The sequence below is a fragment of the Stegostoma tigrinum genome, chromosome 28 (assembly GCF_030684315.1).
Source record: "Stegostoma tigrinum isolate sSteTig4 chromosome 28, sSteTig4.hap1, whole genome shotgun sequence".
NCBI classification, from domain to species: Eukaryota; Metazoa; Chordata; class Chondrichthyes; order Orectolobiformes; family Stegostomatidae; genus Stegostoma; species Stegostoma tigrinum.
The window spans coordinates 32,028,341-32,051,419 of record NC_081381.1 but is presented as its reverse complement, the minus strand read 5'-3'; the positions used below and the strand labels follow the sequence as shown (position 1 = coordinate 32,051,419).

General features: G+C 40.5%; 1 protein-coding gene across 2 annotated transcripts in view; it reads left to right on the top strand.

Annotated features, from left to right (window-relative positions):
• Nucleotides 1-8,418, top strand: part of zbtb17 (zinc finger and BTB domain containing 17) — a 34,774-nt gene extending 26,356 nt beyond the window's left edge. For both annotated transcript variants that reach the window (XM_048561100.2, XM_048561098.2), the window contains exons 11-15: nt 1,027-1,147; nt 1,405-1,535; nt 3,318-3,545; nt 4,392-4,481; nt 5,279-8,418. In XM_048561100.2, coding sequence (XP_048417057.1) covers nt 1,027-1,147; nt 1,405-1,535; nt 3,318-3,545; nt 4,392-4,481; nt 5,279-5,556 — 848 coding nt within the window. In that variant the 3' untranslated portion in view covers nt 5,557-8,418. The remainder of the gene's footprint in view (nt 1-1,026; nt 1,148-1,404; nt 1,536-3,317; nt 3,546-4,391; nt 4,482-5,278) is intronic.
• The last annotated feature ends 14,661 nt before the right edge of the window (nt 8,419-23,079 follow it).

Below are 23,079 nucleotides of genomic sequence, written 5' to 3'. Positions count from 1 at the left end.
ACTGTCTAAGTAAATCAGCCACACCTTTTATTGTAATCACATATCACCAAGTATATACCAGGAAGTGCCTGCTTGAACACTTCTGAGGAAGGGTCACCAGACCCAAAACATTAACTATGTTTTTTTTTCCTCACAGATGCTGCCAGACTTGCTGAGCTTTTCCAGAAACTTTTGTTTTTGTTCCTGCTTGAACATTGCAAGGATTAAGTGAGGATTGGTTTGGGTTCCATCCACGTTTCCTGTATCTCAGTGCACTCGTATGAACAACTGAATTAAAAGCGGAGGTATCCCATACGGCCCCTTGAGCCTAGTACAACATTCAATAAGATCATGATTGATCTGCTTGTTTCCAATTCCACATTCCCACTTACCTTGGAATTTATCTGCCTGTGTCTTAAAAATATTTAATTACCATGTCTCCATCACCTTCTCAGACAGAGTTCCAAAGTCACACAACCCCCAGAGAAAACAAAAAAAAAGGTTCCTCACAACCATTCTAAAAGGGAGACCCCTACTTCTGTACTCACCCCAGAAGATGAGGCACACTTTCTACAGTCATCTTGTCAAGGATGTTCAAGATCTTATAGTTAGTAAGTTTATCAGTTCAAACATATCATGGCATACCTTCAGGTTAGGTGAATCCTGACCTTCTGGTTCAGAGGCAGGTACACTGCCACGCCCCAATCTTACACACTTCAATGAAGTCACCCCTCATTCTTCTAAACTTGGGTGGAAGTAAGTCTAGCCTGTTCAAGCTATCCTCACAAGACAACCCATAGTCTCAGCTCAAATGTGAAGAATTGCCATTTCGGTGAGAGACTGCACTACTCATTAAAGACTGGTGTTTTCTGGAGTGGAATGTAGAACATTGATGGTTTAAGTGAACTGAAAGTAGAAGAAATCCTAAAAGTGGGGCAATGAGGTAGTTGCTGATTATTACAGCACAGATATTGAATAAAATATACATCAGTGTTTCCATGTTCTCCTGCTGTGATTCTTGGCTACATTAACTGAGGTCTTTTGCAGGTGAGAAGCCTTGTATCTGCATCATATGTGGGAAAAGCTTCACTCAGGCGAGTTCTCTAATAGCTCATATCAGGCAACACACAGGGGAGAAACCGTATGTCTGTGATCGCTGTGGTAAAAGGTCAGTAACAGAGATCAACATGACATGGAATTGTTTGTCTGGATTATACTCGTGAAATTTAAAAACAAAAAGATATCAGATGAACCAAAGACTGGGCGATGACCATTTCTTCATGGAGGGTTTACACTGGGGTGCCATTTTCCAGGGTGAGAGGTTATATTGAGGTAAACTGTGAGACTTATGCAGGATGACCTGTTCTGCGTGAGGTTTTTTTTTGAACATTAAATGATGTTCGTTATGTCTTTCTGTCCCCTCAGGTTTACCCAATCCAGTCAGTTGGCCAATCACATCCGGCACCACGACAACATCCGGCCACACCAGTGTCACATCTGTAACAAGGCATTTGTTAATGCTGGTGACCTTGCTAAACACGTCATCATCCACACTGGTAAGTAACAGCAGTTCCCACTAACCTCCACTAGTTTGTGCTCACTGGGTGCAGTGGTTCTGGTAGCTGTCAAGGGCTTGATAGTTTCAATATGGTGGGGATGAGGTGGGGGGAGCGGTTTGCTTAAAAACTTTTTCCATGAAAGCTGTCCACTGATGCAATCCAAATGGTTCCCTAATGTTTGGCAGTTTTGGGCAAAAGGGGTCACAGCCTTACCCAGTCATCCCATCACATCACTACAGGCTTGCATTTGTGATTGATTAAGTAGATTCAAGGCATTGAGGATGTAGGCAATAAATAAATAAATGTCAATTTTTTCAAAATCCAGACAATAAATGTATAATAAATCATAGTTAATCTGCAACTTGACTCCAGTTTCACGATGTCAGATACCTGACTCACCTTCTATAGATGGCCCCAAGCTGGCTGCTTTATTTCTGGCCAATAATGTGGTCCGTAAATGTATGGACTGGTTTCTGTTCACTGGTCAGCAAAATTTTATTTCCTGGAGCTTGATCAACTACGGTATAATTTGAAATCTGTTTCTGATGTGTTGAGTTTAATCTGGGTGCAGTTTTTATGTGTATCAGGTATACAATGGGATAGAAACAGAAAAAGCTGGAGAAACTCAATGGGTTCCTCTCCACAGCCCCTGTGAAAAGTAGAGTTGAAGTTTCGAGTTCAGTGACTCTTCTTAAGAACTAATAGTAGCTGGAAGAAGATGGTATATATGCTGAAAACAGAGAATGGGGAGCAAATGGAGTCCAGAGAGAAAAAGAATAAAAGTTGGGAAAACAAAGGGAAGACAATATGCCAGGGAGAAAGTAAAGCAGCTAATGGGTACTGTAAGTAGGTAAAAATGGGTTGGCTGTACTGAAAGCAGCCCACATCATGACAGGGCCTGGAGTGTGGGGCTGAGGAAAGGATGTAGAAGAAGGTGATCAAGTTCTGAAATTATTGATCTCAATATTAAATCCAGAAGATTACAGGGTCCCCAAGCAGAAGACGAGATGTTGTTCTTTTAGTTTACACTGAGCTTTGCTGGAGTGCTGCATCAGGCCCAAGACAGAAACATTGGCCAGGGAATACGGTGGTGTGTTGAAGTGACAGGAAACTGGAAGTTCAGGCACAGTTTTGTGGACAAATGGTAAGTGTTCCACAAAGTGGTTGCCCAGTCTGCCTCTCATCTCCCCAGTACAGAGGACACAACATTGTGAATAGATATAAGCAGGTGAGCAAATAGGGAATTTAGTTACAAACTGTTGATTTTAACCTGGTTAATTGGATATGATACAGAAACTGGCTGGTTTGCCAAATATTATCTGAGGCCTTATCAATGCTTTTTGTAGATGGTTAAAGTCTGCCTCAGAAGGGAAAAAAATGTAAGTAATCAAAAAAGTCATACTTGGAAATGTATGTACTGATCATACCAGAGCTCTATTTTGAAGTATACATTATGCATCAGCTCAATGTGTGTCATCTGCAAGTTTTACTCGCATATCCTTCAGTTTGTTCAGGTACGTTAGACAGAAAGTGAGGCCTGGTCAAATAGTATGGGTTGTAATCTGAAGGCTGCTTATGGTAGGTATTTCAATCAACCTACTCAAACATGTTATGACATCTCCAGAGCAGGTGGGACTTGAACACGAATCATCTGACCCAGAGGTAGGGACACTACCATTACCCCACAAGAGCCCCCCCTCTGTTGGGTATAGTCTGTAGCCTGCTGAATCTGTTAAATGTTACTTCCTAGTTCTAATAAGCTTTCACTTTCTGTAACAGGTGAAAAGCCCTATCTCTGTGATACATGTGGACGGGGTTTCAATCGTGTTGACAATCTGCGGTCACATGTTAAAACTGTCCATCAGGGAAAGACCAGCCTTAAAAAGCTCAAAACTAAAGACGAGGAGGATGATGAAGAAGAAAGGAATGTTGTCACTGTTACAACAGACACCGTGGTTACCTTGGCAACTGAGGCACTGGCTGCTACTGCAGTAACTCAGCTGACTGGTGAGCATTGCCATTACTATGGCCACCAGCTGCATGCAGAATATTTAAAAATGACTTCCATTCACGTAGCACCTTCAATGACCAGTGAATGTTTCAAAGCACATAACAGCCCAGGTAGATTGTTGAAGTATACATACTGTTGTAATGTAGTAAATATTGGCAGCTGCATTGTCCACCACAAGCTCCTACTAAGGTAAATAGCATGGGAGCCAGTGATGTTGATTGACAGTGAAACATTGACCAGGGTACAGAGGAGACTTCCCTGCTGTCTGTTGGAATAGTGCCTTGAGGATCTTTCACATCCACCTTGGAACGTCATATTTGAAAGATGGCACCTCCAATAGTGCAGCACTGCTCCAATGCTTCACTGGAGCGTTAGCCCAGATTTTTGTGCTCACTTCCCTGGAGTGGGATTTAAATCCACAGCCTGATTATTCAAAAGTGAGAATATTACCAACAGCCACAGCTGACATTTCTAATATATGCATGCGTAAGTGTTTATTTGAATAATGCATGCAACAAAATAAGTGTAACTACAGTGACTTGAACTGCTAACCAAACTGTAAATATACAATGAAGAAATGAACCATTTGACTACACCTCACATGGCCAGTTAATCCAAAACCACCACAAAATGAATGAGGCTCTAAATCAAGGATAAACATGGTTGAGTCACATAGTTGGGAACTTCTACAGCCAGATGGATGTTCTAGCTGCAGCTATACATGTTCTGATATTTGTATGTCAGTCAGTACTGATTTTTATGAGATCAAGTTATACCATTGCTTCTGCATTCACAGTGTTAACTGTTAGCTTTGATTTAATTCCTGATTTATATCCTTGCAGTGGTTCCTGTGGCAACAGCAGTCACTGCTGATGAGACAGAGGTCCTGAAAGCAGAGATTACAAAGGCAGTAGAGCAGGTTCAGGAAGCAGGTGAGGATCTCGCTGACCATCAGAAGAGGAGATATGGAGTTTATTACTGGTACTTTGGTGCTGAGACCTCCTTATCGCAGATCTTGCCTTCCTCCCACCCCAGTAGACCTCTCACCTGTCTCTACGTTCTCCCTTGTGGCTCCTTATGTCTCACTACTCCCCCAAGAATTCTACTTATTTAAATAATTCCCGATATAAGATATCCAATTTAAGGAAACTCTGAGCCTAAAATGCTTCCTGTTGTTGTAATTCAACCAATCCAAATTAGCATAATCAATTGGAAAAAAAAAATCACCATTTAAAACTGCATATATATGGCACCTTTCAGACCTCGGATAATCCCAAATGCTTGCCTGACAAAGAAGCATTTTTGAAGTGTAGTTGCTGTTGTATTGCAGGAAATGCAGCAGCCAGTCTGTACATGGCAAGCTCCTAAAGGCAGCAATCCATAGCCTTATCTAATCTGGCTAATACGTTTTACTGGATGAAGAATGTATATTGTTCAGAAACGAGAGGATGCGCCCATGCTGTTCTTATAAGTTGTGACATGGGATATTCTAGCCAGGTCTGCCTTAGACAGAAACTTGATTTACTGTTTAGTCTGGAAGACAGCAACTTTGACAATGCTGCACTTCTTTGGTACAGAACTGAGTTACAGCCTGCATTTTTACAAGGTTAAATTGTAATAATGTGTGGCGTTGCAAGATGAAGGGATCACATCAGACAAGGGACCTACTTTAATTTAGTGTTGGTATCATCAGTTAATGACATCTCTGACGGCTGCTTTTCCTTCTCAGATCCAAATGCTCACATCCTATATGCCTGCGATTCTTGTGGGGAAAAGTTCCTGGATGCCAACAGCCTGGCACAGCATGTGCGCATCCACACAGCCCAAGCCCTGGTCATGTTCCAAGCTGACACAGACTTTTACCAGCAATATAGCAATGGCAGCTGGCAAACTGAGCACGTCATCCAACCTGGAGAACTCCTGTTCAGAGCACGGGATGGGACGGATCTGCCACCTGCTGTTGCCGAACAGACTCAAGTTGAGAGTTGCCAGAATCCCTCACAGTGAGGGCGTGATAGAGGCAGCCAGGTACACTGTGCAAGACATGTAGGACAATATCACAAATGCACTGTTGTTACGACTATGCTGAATGCAGCAGTTCAACTGTGACTTGGACACTAAAGAAGAGGAAGCTGCAAAACTCACTTTATAACTGCTCTCCTTCAACATGTAAAGAGGCTTTGTGCTTTTCTCAATTCAAATCATATTGTAAAAGCAGAATTAACCTGGGCACCAACATTGTGGATTCACAGCTGCAGGACTGTGATAAAACAAGGCAGTGATGATGGTTGTAGATTGAAACTGCTGTTCAGCTGCCCTGTTAGAAAGATTTCTGATTTTTCTTCATATTGAATGCACTAGGCCCAGCCCAGTGAGGGTTGGTGTTGGAAGGGAAGCTTTAGCCCCCTGGGGATTTGAACCCACAATTATGAAGCAACAGTCAACATTATGCACTACATGGGATCCGTTTAATGCACTATGATCATTACTAAGTGGTCACTCCTTGTGAGTGTCAGCTCACACCAGAATGCCAAGTCCCATTGTTGCTGCACACATTGTGCATTGTTTTTCTATGCTGAATGGCTCCACCATTTGTGCTATGTAGGATAAGAAGCATTTCCATTATTAGATCAGCCTGACTGATGGCCTATTTTTAAGAATAAAGAAAATGCAAAGAGCACATTTTGGGCATCCTCTTTGATCACCAGTTCTTAAAAACATGACCCAGAAACAGAGCTGTTCAAAATACTGCTAAAGCATTTCAGTGATTGGATCCATGTTCTGCAAAGTAGGCGTTCTATTGGCAGAACTGATTGAAGTAAAGACAAACCTTATTCTTGATGAGTTAGCACCATCGGGTTACATTAGTGCTGCATTGGTGCTGTTTGACTCTGGTAATTTAGTGAGGTTTTGCTGCAATTTCCATAGCATGATCTTTGTAACTGGGCCAGTTCTGGGCCTGGAAGCTGACACCATGTAGTATCAAATTCCTGTTGACCGTTATAGCGGAAGGAAAACTCATTGACTTAAGAGAACACCTTCTTATTGCCCATTCATCCCAACCATGTTCCAAACCAATTCTAAATCCGCGAAACAGAAGCAATTGCTTTGATGGTATGTTTCAAACTGTATTTTAGACAGTATTAGGGTTTGTGTTTCTTGGAATAGAAGCTGCCTGTCCTTTTAGAAGACTTTTCTCTTGAACCACATGATTTCCACATTTTGCTCTCACAGATGGACTGCCATTTTTTTTTAAACACCCCAGCTGTTGCTATCAATTACTGCTGAAATTCTCTCATCTTGTGTTTGGATTATGAAACCATTCCTTGAGTTTCTAAGAGCATCATTCTGTGTGCGAGAATAATTTCTGCTACTTACCCAGTGTCTCTGCAGCATGTCTTGGCCTGAAAAGCTGACTATGAAATGGTTAAAAACTGTGACATCAGATTAATTACCACAGCTGAATACCAAACAAAGGAAATCCCAAGTTTTTAAAGAGATCCTCCATATCTATTTATACTCAAGAAACACCAGAGAAACGTTAAGGATCTGCTTTGGGTCACACTATAAAATTCCTGTTATTAGGAACTAAAGCGTCAGAAAAATCTCTCTCATGATCTCACCTTAGTTAGTCTTTCTCATCAACTGGTCCCAGCCAAACAACAATCTCAGCTGGATAAAATCTGAAGATACAAATAAAAACAAATCCTGCTAGAACACCTCAAGGTCTTACAGCATCTGTGAAGCAAGAAATTAAGTTAACGTTGAATCTCAAAATTCTTCCCTTGAAAGGGTTCCCTCCAGCATTTTTGTTTTTATTAACAATCTCCGTGTGGTCTGTTTCTGCTTTGTATCTCCTTACTAGTCTAAGAAAGATGTGGGAATTTTCAGACTTCCTCTGGGTTGCATGCAACTGCCAGCAATTGATATATTGATCTTCAGTACTTGAATCTTAGACTAATGGTGCAAGAGGGAAAGAGAAGTGATTCATGAATAAGTTTCTTAAAGGGACAGATATTTAGGTGTTTTCTATAGACGCTGAACACACACACCACACCCTCAGTTGCAGTGATGTCTGTACATGGTATATGAAATTTGTTTTAAAATGGGATAATTATTAACTTAAGATAAACACTTGGTTCATCACTCACTACCTGTCTTGAGTTTTTCTCCTGCTGAAATGGGCACTTCCGTTTATGTAAATATTTAAAAGTCTGGATCAGTCCCAAAAAATATCTAGTACATAAAGTGAAGCAGTATGTTTTGTGAGTAATGGTGTCAGGATGCATTTCATTTCCTCTATTCCTATAAAGGGTAATGCTTGGGTTGTCTTAATTCAAATTGCAGTCATTGGTTACCTTGAGATATTGCATTCTCATCTTAAATGTGTTGTGTAACATTAATCTTCTATCTGATCTCTCCAATTTGAGTACATTAAACCTACACACACAGTAGCTGATCCCTTTTACAACTGGAATCCAAATGAATCAGTTGTTTCAGGACTTATTCTCTGCCCCATGGGCATCTGCATTAAATGCTTTACACAAAGGGTAGACATTGGGAATTCTTCTGGCTCGATGTGGAGTTAATAAAGATTGAACATTGAATATACAGCAGAATTAAAATTTATAGTTGGAGATTCCCCAATGATTCTGGGGTAAACTCCAAGTCGGATTAGCTAGAAAGATCAGAAAAAATCTAATTTCTAGTCTGTTTTGGGCTAACTGATCTGAACCATGGAAGTATCTGGTTTAACACTTAGCAATGAGGGTGTGAAAAATAAATCATCCAAGTTGGTCCTTGCAATCATGATGCAAACCTGTGATACTAAAAGGCTACCTGAATCCAAGGAACTGAATCCCAGTGGGGCAGAAAAGTAGGAATTGGAGGATGTGGAAGTTTCTGGATTGGATTTCAGGTAACCTTTGTTCTGTTGCTCTTAAAAATAAAAATAAACTTGCCATGTTTATAAAATAAAAACATGATCCACGCTGTACAGGTGAAAAGATGGTGGAAGCAGATTCAGTCTCAACGTTCGATAGGCATTTTGATGTTTACTTAGAAAGGGCACATTTGGAAGGTTCCAGGGTGGAACAAATTGAGTATATCTTTCAAAGAGCCAACACAAATGATGGGCCGAATTGTCTTCCTGAGCTGAATGGAAATTGATCTACATAGAACTGACCGAGATGATCGGGTAGCCACACGATGGCACTGTACAGTGTGGAAATGGACATCAAAACCTTTGGAAAGTCTCAAAAACTAGGGACTCTTAATTAGTTGAGATAACAAGGTGTAGAGCTGGATGAACACAGCAGGCCAAGCAGCATCAGAGGAGCAGGAAGGCTAACATTTCGGGCTCTACATCTTGTTATCTCAGATTCTCCAGCATCTGCAGTTCCTACTAACTTTTAATTAGTTACTAGATTTACCTTACCCCCCTCTCCTGACTCTTCTACCCTTGAAGGTAAACAATACTGCACCCATCCAAAATTAGGCAAATGCACTGAAAATGTCTAAACTACGTTTTTATTTCCCAGTGTTTTTGATTTCTATTCAAACCGTGAATGATGTGGATCACAGAGTATGATCCAGCTGTAAAATACATCCCCTTGCAGAGAGGCGACATTCCACAGCTCCACACAATGATCCGTTTTGTTTCAGTGTAGTTAGCTATTCTGCCTGTGCTGCTTCTTGGTTACCACCAGTAGACGCTGTGGTGTAGTGTTTGAATGCCTTCGTAGCTGGTAACAACACATTTGGAATAGGTCGCAATTTACAAAATTTAAAACAAGAATTTAACACAGCAAGCTTTTTAAACTACAAATACAACTTGTACAAGAAAGGAAAACATGGGCTATTAGAAACATTACTTTTCCTTCTAACTTAAGGACTGAAAACTTTCCAGTCACTGGCATCAGCCACTGATTTTGGGAGTTCGATACAACCATGGTTTTATTCCTGCGCGCAGGCATTCAACATACTCGATGAATATCTCTTATACCGGCCAGCTTTCATTGACTTTGAGAGCAATAGTAGTTTACCTGTATCGTAGGTTTATATATTTATATTTAGACTCATTGCAAGGATTGCATTTTCACAAGTCATTTATTATTTGGGCCATGCAACAGTTTGATTGTAAATAGGTGGCCTGCAGTTGGTGGCATATATAGGAGCGTAGAGAAGACAAGCAAGAATGTCAAATGCTGTGAATTTGGCTCAACAGATTACTCAATGTGTTTCAGAGAAATACAGATTAGTTTGAGATAAGAATCCTTTAGCAGATATGCAAGAGTAAAGTGTGTCAACAGTTACATCCACAAGAAGAAAACTGATTTTAATTTCATTACGGCTTTCTCTGGTTGAAAATATTACCTGGTGTGGAAAGGTAAAATTTCTGGTCGGAGTTTAATGGCTTCTTAAAATGGACAGAAGCCATTCAGAATTTAACACTGCATTATGAAACCTGATCTATGGCAGACAAAAGCTTAAGTCCAAATATGGGCAATTACCATGTAGAAGCTTTTAGCCTGAATTGATAAATTAGCATTCACAGGTAAAGTAGTGATAGTAAAGCTGCCTCCTGCCCAATTAGGATTTTTCCAGAATTGAGCAAATTATTTCTATGTCTCAAAGATCAGCCAATGCCAAAGTATATTATTGGAAGAGTCTCTTGTTTTAAACAGTCCTAAATTGCATTAAGATCCCGAACAAAGTTGCTGCAAAAGCTCAGCAGGTCTGGCAGCACCTGTAAGAGGAAAAAAGAGTTAACATTTCGGATCCAATGACCACCCCTTAAATTCCTTTTTTTTCTTCACAGATGCTGCCAGACTTGCTGAGCTTTCCCAGCAACTTTGCTTTTGTTCCTGATTTATAGCATCCGTAGTTCTTTCGGTTTGCATTGAGATCCCCGTATCTGCAGGTTAAAATTCTAGTCTACGTTTCAATCTAGTACAGCCCCAGGACATCACCCAAGCCTGCTACTTATCGTTCATCACTATTCAACAATGCAGCGTGGAGAACCAGAAGTCAAAGTATCACCTACTGTTCCGAACAGCAATATTTTATGCTAATTAGTACAACTTATGTAACCAATGACTTGGTAGAAATCAGGATATTACAATACAGGGTTTTAAAAACTGATTAATTCACAAATTCTTCCGGCAGAACAGGACTCAGATCTAAACTAATTTGTACCCAAGTTAATGTGATGCTATGGTTCTCTCTCAAAGTGCAAACATGGATACGGGGGGGCGGGGGGAGAAGAGGTGTGGCATTGTTGGTCAAGGACAGTATTACAGTTGGAGATAGGATGTTTGGGGACTCGTCAACTGAGGTAGTATGGGCTGAGGTTAGAAACAGGAAAGGAGAGGTCACTCTGTTGGGAGTTTTCTATAGGCCTCTGAATAGTTCAGAGATGTAGAGGAAAGGATAGCAAAGAAGATTCTCCATAGGAGTGAGAGAGACAGGGTAGTTGTCATGGGGGACTTCAACTTCCCAAATATTGACTGGGAACACTATAGTTCAAGTACTATAGATGGGTCCATTTTTGTCCAGTGTGTACGGGAGGGCTTCCTGACACAGTATGTAGATAGGCCAACAAGGGGCGAAGCCACATGAGATTTGGTACTAGGTAATGAGCCCGGCCAGGTGTTAGAGTTGGAAGTAGGTGAGCACTTTGGTGATAGCGATCACAATTCTGTTATGTTTACTTTAGTGATGGAAAGGGATAGGTGTATACCATTGGGCAAGAGTTATAGCTGGGGGAAAGGCAATTACGATGAGATTAGGCAAGATTTAGGGAGCAGAGGATGGGGAAGGAAACTGCAGGGGATGGGCACATTAGAAATGTGGAGCTTATTCAAGAAAAAGCTCCTATGTGTCCTAGATAAATATGTACCTGTCAGGCAGGGAGGAAGCTGTAGAGCGCGGGAGCCATGGTTTACGAAGGAGGTGGAATCTCTGGACAAGAGGAAGAAGGCTTATGTTAGGATGAGATGTGAAGGCTCAGTTAGGGCACTTGAGGGCTACGAGGTAGCCAGGAAAGACCTAAAGAGAGAGCTCAGAAGAGCCAGGAGGAGACATGAGAAGTTGGCGCATAGGATCAGGTTAAACCCCAAGGCTTACCATAGCTTTATAAGGAATAAAAGAATGACGAGAGTAAGATTAGGGCCAATCAAGGATAGTAGTGGGAGGTTGTGTGTGGAGTCAGAGGAGATAGGGGAAGCACTAAATGAATATTTTTCAACAGTATTCACTCTAGAAAACGACAATGTTGTCAAGAAGAATACTGAGATACAGGCTACTAGACCAGGTGGGATTGAGGTTCACAAGGAAGAGGTATTAGAAATCCTACAGAGGGTCAAGATAGTTAAGTCCCCTGGGCTGGATGGGATTTATCCTCGGATCCTCTGGGAAGTTAGGGAGGAGATTGCCGAGCCTTTGGCATTGATCTTTAACTCGTCATTGTCTACAGGAATAGTGCCAGATGACTGGAGGATAGCAAATGTAGTTCCCCTGTTCAAGAAGGGGAGTAGAGACAACCCTGGTAATTATAGACTAGTGAGCCTTACCTCAGTTGTTGGTAAAGTGTTGGAAAAGGTTATAAGGGATAGGATTTATAATCACCTAGAAAAGAATAAATTGATTAGGGATAGTCAGCACGGTTTTGTGAAGGGAAGGTCGTGCCTCACAAACCTTATTGAGTTCTTTGAGAAGGTGACCAAAGAGGTAGATGAGAGTGAACTGGTTGATATGGTGTATATGGATTTCAGCAAGGTGTTCGAGAAGGTTCCCCACAATAGGCTATTGCACAAAATGCGGAGGAATGGAATTGTGGGAGATATAGCAGTATGGATCAGAAATTGGCTTGCTGAAAGTGGTTGATGGGAAATGTTCATCCTGGAGACCAGTTACTAGTGGTGTACCGCAAGGGTTGGTGTTGGGTCTACTGCTGTTTGTCATTTTTATAAATGACCTGGATGAGGGCGTAGAAGGATGGGTTAGTAAATTTGCAGACGACACTAAGGTCGGTGGAGTTGTGGACAGTGACGAAGGATGCTGTAAGTTGCAGAGAGACATAAATAAGCTGCAGAGCTGGGCTGAGAGGTGGCAAATGGAGTTTAATGCAGACAAGTGTGAGGTGATGCACTTTGGTAGGAGTAACCGGAAGGCAAAGTACTGGGCTAACGGTAAGATTCTTAGTAGTGTAGATGAGCAGAGAGATCTCGGTGTCCATGTATACAGATCCTTGAAAGTTGCCACCCAGGTTGACAGGGCTATTAAGAAGGCATACAGTGTTTTAGCTTTTATTAGAGGGATCGAGTTCCGGAACCAAGAGCTTATGCTGCAGCTGTATAAAACTCTGGTGCGGCTGCACTTGGAGTATTGCGTATAGTTCTGGTCACCACATTATAAGAAGGATGTGGAAGCTTTGGAAAGGGTGCAGAGGAGATTTACTTGGATGTTGCCTGGTATGGAGGGAAGGTCTTACGAGGAAAGGCTGAGGGACTTGAGGCTGTTTTCGTTAGAGAGAAGAAGGTTGAGTTGTGACTTATATGAAACATATAAAATAATCAGAGGGTTAGATAGGGTGGATAGGGAGAGCCTTTTTCCTAGGATGGTGACGGCGAGCACGAGGGGGCATAGCTTTAAATTGAGGAGTGAAAGGTATAGGACAGATGTCAAAGGTAGTTTCTTTACTCAGAGAATAGTAAGGGAATGGAACGCTTTGCCTGCAACGGTAGTAGATTCGCCAATTTTAGGTACATTTAAGTCGTCATTGGATAAGCATATGGACGTACATGGAATAGTGTAGGTTAGAAGGGCTTGAGATCGGTATGACAGGTCGGCACAATATCAAGGGCCGAAGGGCCTGTACTGTGCTGTAATGTTCTATGTTCTATGCCTGACTTAGCAATCTGTTCACTGCAGTTGCTTCCTTGTTAACTCTAGCCACCATGTAGCTCTAGGTGATGCATCATTTTAGAGATTAGACAGCTTACCAGTTCAATGTAAGGTCAATGTTGTTAGTGCTGCTAGAATAACGAGAAGTGGCAAGAGTGGTTTCTGTATCTCCAGACCACAATTCCTTTTCCTGATCACTATCGAGTAATCTATACATATGTTAATTGACATGAAGGCAGTTTGACTCAAATGGCCTCTCTGTTGAAGGCCAGTCCCATCATTCTACACTGATATATATGAAGACTGGTCAGCAGATTCAAGTTGCAGAAGACATATGGGGCAATGTACCAGTGCCTGTATGTTCTTAGCTTCTAGACACCTGTATTGGGACAAAATTGGACATGGAAACATTTTTCTTATTGGTCTTGGTCCTCAAGGGCTCTGTATTGTAATTAATCAGTTACTCTAGATCAAACTTTGCACCTATTGATAAATATCTTCCTACCCAGATTTGCAAGTGTGAATAAATGATAAAACTTAGCATCTCAAAGGCCAGCCAAAACATCTTCCATAAAGCACTGAACTAAGCAACCTGCTTCTTTCAGAGAATTAATATTTATCCCAACATAAATAATTTCTTGAAGGAAAGTTGTTCAAACTTCTTGACAGCAAAAGGAATCACAAAACTTATCCTATTTTGGGAAGGGACTAGCAATTTGAACTGAACTGTGAACCTTCCTTCCACAGAGCATCACTGTGCCTTTGAAGGCTGCTTGACCAAAATTGCACACCGGAGTTGGAATGATAAAGTTCAATATAAAATTACTCCAATTCATGCTTCTAAATACAGAATTCTAGACGCACCTTCCTCACATAGTGGATTGTTGATCCTGGCTATAGGATCAAGTCCAGCTGCCAAGTAAGCGAAGGGCCAATCCTTCGTAACAAGGCAACTCAGTATCATAGTAGCTCTACACAGCTCTTGCATATGTCACAGCTAATTACAGGGCAATTCGCCAAGGAAGCGGAGTGGGTTTCCCTCCTGTACATGATGGTGTACTGCATTGGACAATTGCTTGGAGGTGTGATTGTCAGAAAGACATTTTTGTTTGAATATTTAATGAAATCACTGCAACACTGTCCTGGAGCTCTAGATCAGTTTTGGTGGGTAATTTGTGATATCTTACTGCCTACTATTGTACAGTTTCTAATCTGGCTATGCTTAAAGTTTTTTTTAGAATTCGGATTTTGTTGGTCAAAATCAGGAAGAGAATCTTAACGATTATTCTTGATCATTGATGGCAAGGTTTTTGTTGTCACTAATTTCTTAATAATGCTGTCACCATGAAGCACATCATCCAGTTGACTATTCTGCTGTCTAATATCCATAATCATGAAATTTCTAGCAGATGTCACAAGCCAGTGGTCAGGAGGAAGAGCACCTGCTTCTTTCCTTTGCTTTCCACGCACAAAGTCAATGAGGTCAAACTGGAATACTTCCATTGAAAGCAGGTTCCAGCATCGGCAGGGACAGAAATGGAGACTTTACATCTTAAGCTCATTTGCCTGAAGTGACTATGCCTTCATGCATTTAGGCTCAGAAATGATCTTCCTCCCACCCCCTTTAAAACCTAACTCTTGTGACCAAGTTATTTCAATATTACTGAATCTTTGACTTGGTATCAATATCCATGACGCACATGGGATGTCTTTCCTCACAGTTGTACAGTGCCTTCTGCACTAGGTAAGTTGACAACGTTGAGGGTTTAGAAAGGAAACCTAGATTTCCATGAACAACAAAAGAATGCTAAAATTTGTATTCTTTACAGATCTAAACAAGAAACCTAAACAATTCTTTCACAGGTCAAGCGCTGAAAAAATTAGGAAATATTTTACTCTGTTGGCCTGTTGACAGTCACACTCAGTGGATGCCGGAGTCTCTGAAATGCAAAACTTTCTATGTTTCAGATCTTCAGCTTCTTGGCTGTTTGTGCAATATCTGAGTGACTGAAAGCACAGTGTGTGCATTGTCTTTGGTGCACATATAGGCATTCTGCCAACAGTTCCAGGCTACACAGCATTCTTTGTATCACAATGATTTCAGAATGGACCCAGCTGTGGTGCACAGTTCAACTGCCTTAAAGAGTTCTTGTCATGAGGAAGGATGAGGAAATGAGGAAACAGCTCAGAAAGCAAATCAGCACAAGCCAAGTGACATGGTAGATATAGCAACAATTCTGCTGGAATCTTTTCAGTGAAATACCTTGAAATCCTGCTACAAGTTAAAGGACAGCACTGTACAAAAAATTCCACATATTGTGTTTTTGAGCTAACATTATATCACATGCTGTATTGGACAGTAGGAAGATTATTGAAAATTTCCGGTAAGCAAAAGAAGCCCTTGTAAAAATTATCATTTCTTTTTAATATGTGCTAAGACTAATTATCTACCCAGCTATAACAGCAGGGTTGCATCGAAAGATAAAGCGATTTTAAGTTGGCCCATTCAGTTCCTTCAAACCTAACCTGTTGCACAATAACACAAATGCTGAATATCCCAGTGTAATCCATTTCATAACATAAATTTAGGTGATATTTCCTTTCAATGGATTCCCAATATAACATATACATATTGATTGTAGATTTTAATTGTGATGATTCTAATGCAATGTTAGTCATTATTAACCATATAAACCAATAATTCTATTTTTCATTCTGTAGATCTTGATTCTTTGTCTCCAGTTTCATAGGTGCTCAAAACCTCTAGTACCTCACCTAAACGGTCACTCTGCACACACACAACATGCAATAGCTTTTGTTAGACAACTGCCATGAGAGAGCGAGTATCATAGGAAATAGGAGCAGTAAACCATTCAAGAACTCAAGGCACATTCCACCATTCAAATAGATCATGACTAATCTTCTACCGTAATGCCATTTTCCTGCATTATCCCAGTTGCCCCTAATATAGAGATATTTATCAATCTCTGTCTTTAATATATTCAGCGACTGAGTTTCTATAGCTCACTGGGGTATAGGATTCAAATGATTCACCAAACTTCCCACTTACTTGCTGTGCCTGCATGTTAGCTTTCAATGACTTATGAGTAAGGACAGGTGTAGGTCCATCTGGAGACAACATTTACCAATCACTACCATTTTTAAAATGCTCTGCATTTTGATAACTTCACATCATTCCATTTCATTTTACATCTCTCAAGATTTTCCCACTCACTTAACCAGTTTAAATCCTTTCTTAAATTGTGGTTACATTTTCAAACTTCTGATCTGTTGGCACTTTTCCAGAATCTACAAAATTTTAGAAGATGACCACGAATGTAACCACTATCTGGGACAGAGATCATAGAGTCCAAGGGATTTAACAACTTTATCATAACTGATTTCTCTGATACTACCTTCTTTCTTTTAAACCAATACTAATTTTGTTCAGTCCTGCACTCTCATTAGTCCTTTGATTCTTTAAAATTCCAGAAGTATGTTTGTATCTTCCTCTATGAACAGACACAAAGTATTCATTTGGATTCTCTATCATTTCCTTATTCCCTATATATTTGTATGTCTCTGCCAGCACTGAGGCTACATTTCTCTCCGCTAATATTTCCTTTCTGCATACTTAACAATGGACTGTAAAAGGCTATAAAATGTTTCTGCTAGTTGACTTTCATACCCCTTTTCCTCTCAGTTTTTCAGTCACCCTTTAATGAAATGTAAAACGCTTCCAATCCTCTGGATTCCTGAGGTAACAAGGTGTAGAGCCGAATGAACACAGCAGGCCAAGCAGCATCAGAGGAGCAGGAAGGCTGATGTTTCAGGCCTAGACCCTTCTTCAGAAATGGGGGAGGGGAAAGGGTTCCTGAAACAAACAGGGAGAGAGGGGAAGGCAGGTAGAAGATGGATAGCGGAGAAGATAAGTGGAGAGGAGACAGACATGTCAGAGGTGGGGATGGAGCCAGTAAAGGTGAATGTAGGTGGGGAATTAGGGAGGAGATAGGTCAGTCAAGGGAGGACGGACAGGTCAAGGGGCGGGGCTTGAGGTGGGAGGAGGGGATAGGTGGGAGGAAGGACAGGTTAAGGAAGTGGGGACAACTGGGCTGGGGGTTTTGGGATGCAGTAGGGGGAGGGGGGGATTCCTACTTTCTCTTTGGAAATTTTGTGAACATAGTACATTACAGCACAGTACAGGCCCTTCGGCCCTCGATGTTGTGCCGACCAGTCATACCAATCTGAAGCCCATCTAACCTACACTATTCCATGTACGTCCATATGCTTGTCCAATGATGACTTAAATGTACTTGAAGTTGGCGAATCTACTACCATTACAGGCAAAGCGTTCCATTCCCTGACTACTCTCTGAGTAAAGAAACTACCTCTGACATCTGTCCTATGTCTTTTCACCTCTCAATTTAAAGCTATGCCCCCTTCTGCTCGCCGTCATCATCCCAGGAAAAAGGCTCTCCCTATCCACCCTATCTAACCCTCTGATTATCTTATACGTCTCAATTAAGTCACCTCTCAACTTTCTTCTCTCTAACGAAAACAGCCTCAAGTCCCTCAGCCTTTCCTCGTAAGACCTTCCCTCCATACCAGGCAACATCCTAGTAAATCTCCTCTGCACCCTTTCCAAAGCTTCCACATCCTTCTTATAATGCGGTGACCAGAACTGTATGCAGTACTCCAAGTGCGGCCGCACCAGAGTTTTGTACAGCTGCAGCATAAGCTCTTGGTTCCAGAACTCGATCCCGCTATTAATAAAAGCTAAAACACTGTATGCCTTCTTAAAGCCCTGTCAACCTGGGAGGCAACTTTCAAGGATCTGTGTACACGGACACCGAGATCTCTCTGCCCATCTACACTACCAAGAATCTTACCATTAGCCCCGTACTTTGCATTCCGGTTACTCCTACCAAAGTACATCACCTCACACTTGTCCACATTAAACTCCATTTGCCACCTCTCAGCCCAGCTCTGCAGCTTATCTATGTCTCTCTGTATCTTTAACTTCTCGTGTTAGTCATGGTTGGATCAGCACTTTCTTTGTGCTTGTGGATCCCATCCTCACATAACATCTACATGCACCTACCTTCTAGGCATTTCAGTCTGTTCAGTATTACCATATCCATTATAGCCTCTGCGACCTGCTCAATCTGCAATAGTTTCTGTTCATTTTCACATATTATTTAGTAAAATATCGATTAACAATGAAGAACAGGAACAGGCACTCTGGACCATCCAGCCTCTCCCACACAATTATGATAATTCATGCACCACAACATATCATTTCTCATTTCACCTTAAATCAGTTGAACTTTTGGGAGAGGTGAAAAACCAGATTGTATGGTTAAAATCTGGGCTTATTTGGGGACAAGAAGATCTGTGAAATTGCTCTCCAAGTCATCGAAGCAATCAAAAGTAAGGCCAGGCAATCACCAACAGGCTCTCGCCCTAATAATTCTATTTAGTACGTACCTTTTGTTAGGAGTTGATATGAAATGCAGTTCTTGAAGAAACTCAACAATGGTGCCCACCAAGACAAGAGGGCAGCCTGTTCCAAAGGCTCAGCATTCTCTGGGAAAAAGAACCACTTACTGTCATTAATCTACATCAGGTTTAATACAACTTAAAATTGTGACCCTTGATCTTACCTAAGGCATTTAATCAGAACAAATTATCAATTTAGATAAAATGATCAAAAGTAATGAATTGTATAAACCTCCATCAGATTACTTCATACCTATTTTTCTTAACATGTAGATTTCCTAACCAAACCGGAACATTTACTGTGTCCCAGGAGTGCAGAAAACTAACCACCTCTGAAGATACTTGCAGGCCAAACGATAGCAGAAAACCTTCTCCAATATACAGAAGGGAGAGAAAGACCTGTTATCATCTAACGTTAATTGTGGGGAAACTGCTAGAAGTCTGGATATTTTCTAATCAGCCTGTTTGAGCTGTTATTACACACCTTTGGGGCAGAAGGTGCTTGAACCCAGGCCCCTCTGGTCCAGTGGCACAGTAGTCGTGTCCCTGGCACAAGAGACCCTACCACTAGAGTCTAGATATTTTCCTAATCAACCTGTTCAGAGATGTTAATCCACACCTCAAACATATCGGACTTGAACCCAGGCCCCTTTTGTCCAGGGGTAGGGACACTACCAATGTACCACAAGAGGGCACCACTGGAGTCTACTGTCAAGGACTAAATTAATTATCACTTGGAGAAGTATAGATTAATTAAGGGTAGCCTACATGCATCTGTTGGAGGCAAATTGGATCTAACTAACCTGAGTTCTTTGATGAAGCAACATAGGCGATAAAAGGAGTGATGCAGGGATCAGTGCTGGGGCCTTAACTATTTATGAACTATGTTAACAGCTTGGTTAAGGGGCAGACTGCATTTGTAACCTAATTTTCTGATGATACAAAGATTGATACGAAAATACATAGAATATGGAATTAGGAGAATACGTAGCTTATGGAAATAAATATAGATAGACTAAGTGAGTGAGCAAAAAAAATGGGCAAATGAAATATTATGTGGTAAAATGAGATTCTTACTTTACTGGAATAGAAAAGCAGAATGTAAGTTAAATGACAAACGATAGAATACTGCAGCACTGAAGAGTCTGGGCAATCCTTGTCCATGAATCACAAAAGATTAGCATGTGGTAACAGCAAGTAATTAGGAAGGCAAAGGGAATATTGGCCTTTATTATTGCAAGAGGGTGGGAAAATAAAAGTCAGGAAATGGTACAACTGTACAGGTCCTTACAGAGACCACATCTTTAGAACCATTTACAGTTTTATAAATTTTACCCAAGGAGGGATGTACATGCATCGGAAGCTGTTTGGAGGAAGTTCACTGGGATGACTCCTCGAGCAAAGAGGTGTCTTACGAAGGATGGATCAGCAGGTTGGGTCTGTACTCGAGTTCAAGAGCATCAGCAGTGAGTTAACTGAGACAAATAGTTTTGAGTAGATTTCTGAGGATAGCTACTCAGTAGATATACGCTCTCAAAAGACAATCTTAAACCAAGGGCCATTGTTTAAAAATAAAGGGTCTCACATTTAAAATGGAGGCAAATTTCATTTCTCGGAAGGCTATTTGTCTAAGGAATTTTCTTTCCCAGAGAGCAGTAGATTCATACAGAGTACGAAAACAGACCCTTCGGTCCAACTTGTCCATGTCAAAGTTTCCAAAACTGAGCTAGCTGCATTTGCGCGCATTTTGCTCATATCACTTTAAAACGTTCCTATCCATGTACCTGTCCAAATGTCTTAAATGCTGTCAATCAAAAATCTTTCATAATTACAAGTGACTCAGGGTTATGACAGTCAGTCAGGAAAGCAAATTATGGTTGCAATCTTAATGAATGGCAGATTGTGCTTGATGGGCTGACTGGGCTACTCCGACCCAAACATCTTATGAAAATGCAGGGACGTGGAATTAAATTGGATAGCTTTCAAATAGGCATGGCAATCTAAACAAAATTATTGAATTTTAAAGCCTAAGGAAAGTAGGGAAATCATCTGAATAGTTTCACAGTCTAAAGAAGCACCCTGTTACAATATGGCTGAACTGTTGGAAACTAGGCCACCGCATTGATAAATAATATGGTAATATAATGAATGGGTGGATGAGCCTTCTAAGACATGTGTTCAAATCCTACCATGGCAGTCTGAGAACAAAAATATCAATATCAATATCCAAAAACTCTGAAATCAGGAATGGCATCAGTAAAAGTGGTTAAGTAACTTCAGATTGTCATCAAAACACAACTGGTTCATTGATGTACATTAGGGAAGAAATCCACACCCAGTCTGGATTACTTGTAACTCCAGTCCAATTTAATGTTGCAGGGCTATGCGCTTCAGTTGGATCAAACTAACCAATAGTTCACAAATTCCAAACATCACTTGCTGAGATCAACTAGGAATACACTTAACTAAATATAGGATTTTTTTTATATCTTGAAATTTATTCATCATGGTATTTATAAATGCTTCAATGAAATCTGCTATGACTTGTTAGCCCTGACAACAGGGAGCAGATTATTTAGGGGCTGCAAAACTATGTTTTACCACATTCTCTCTCTCTCACAAACACACAAACCACAGTGGAAGCGACTGAATAGTATTTAGTGTGATTATAAGGAACACCAGATCATTTCTTCCTCCCAACACAAAAGTATTGAAGTCAACCATATAGTCTCTATCACCCTTCTTGGACGTTAACTCAGCATAATACAAAGATTAAATGCAGGACTCTTCCTGTGTCATGCAATTTGGCTACTCTCAAAAACAAAATCTGTGAAAAATCAGCGAAGCCTGTCTCTGACCTGTGCTTTTTAAAAAAAAATCCTGATTTAACTCATGCCCTGTTTTAATAGTACCCATCTAGAATTCACACAGGCTTTGATGGATTCTGCTAGACTTGCAACTGTAGATCATGGTTTCATCACTTTTGATTATGTCTGCTCCTAGTAACTACTTGGTAAACAAACATATACAGGACAAAATATCCTGATGTTACAGGACTATAATGTGCACAGGATCTGCTGTACCAGGCTCTCAAAAGATAAAATCTATTTCCACCAACTATGTAAATTTTGTAAGCACAATAAGCTACAAACATTTTGTTTACCAATGGTTGATCATTTTTGTTAAGGTAGCTGTAATGCCCCAACTCAGTAAGAGGCTTGACCTTTCTCAGGATTGAAAACCTTTCAGCCATTAATAATGGTTTTACGACAACTGTAAAGACATTAATAAATTAGAGATATGCCCAAAGCACCTTGGGTCAGAATGACTGAATTATAAAATTTTGTTGTTCTATGTTACAGACTTCAAAAATACAAATCAATCACTTCTTTGAAAAAAATCTACGAAATGCAAATTTTTAGTTTAGGTCCGTGTCACCAACATGTGGTCCGATACCAGTTACGTACCAAACATGGGGTATGTACAACTCAAACTTTTTCCAAAATTGGCACAGCTCCACAGCATTTTTCTCTTCTATTAAACAAAAATAGTGTTAAATTGCGGAACTAATAATAACTGGTCAGAATAAAGGTAACAGATGACCACAACAACTTCAATGACAGATCTTCACAGCATCATCATATATAAAAGGTAAGATAAATTAGTTGTTCCCTTGCTTGTACATCCAGCTGGATAAAGTGAGGATTAAAAGCAATCAAGAAAAATATACATTATTTAGCTTTAGTAAATTAGTATTTTTTTTCTACTTGCTCCTAGTGCAGTGACAGTATAGTGTATAGCTATATACACAATATGTGCACAACATACCTACAGCCAGAACGTCTGAATTAGTATTTTCATTAGTACTACAGCCACTTCTTGAAATCTCTTGTGAATCTACGGTTACAAGGTAATTCAAGAAAGTGCATTTCCCGCCATTGTGTGGAATGTGCGAGCAAAAACAAGTGATGTTGACAAAACATTGAGCGAAATCTTAATTATCTACTAATTAAAAAGATAGTTATGCATTTATAGCCAATCTTAAAATGTTGGTTGTCAATGGACTAAATAATACCATCTAGCAGGCTATTTACATGCTCAGTAGAGAGAAAAAGATGTCATATC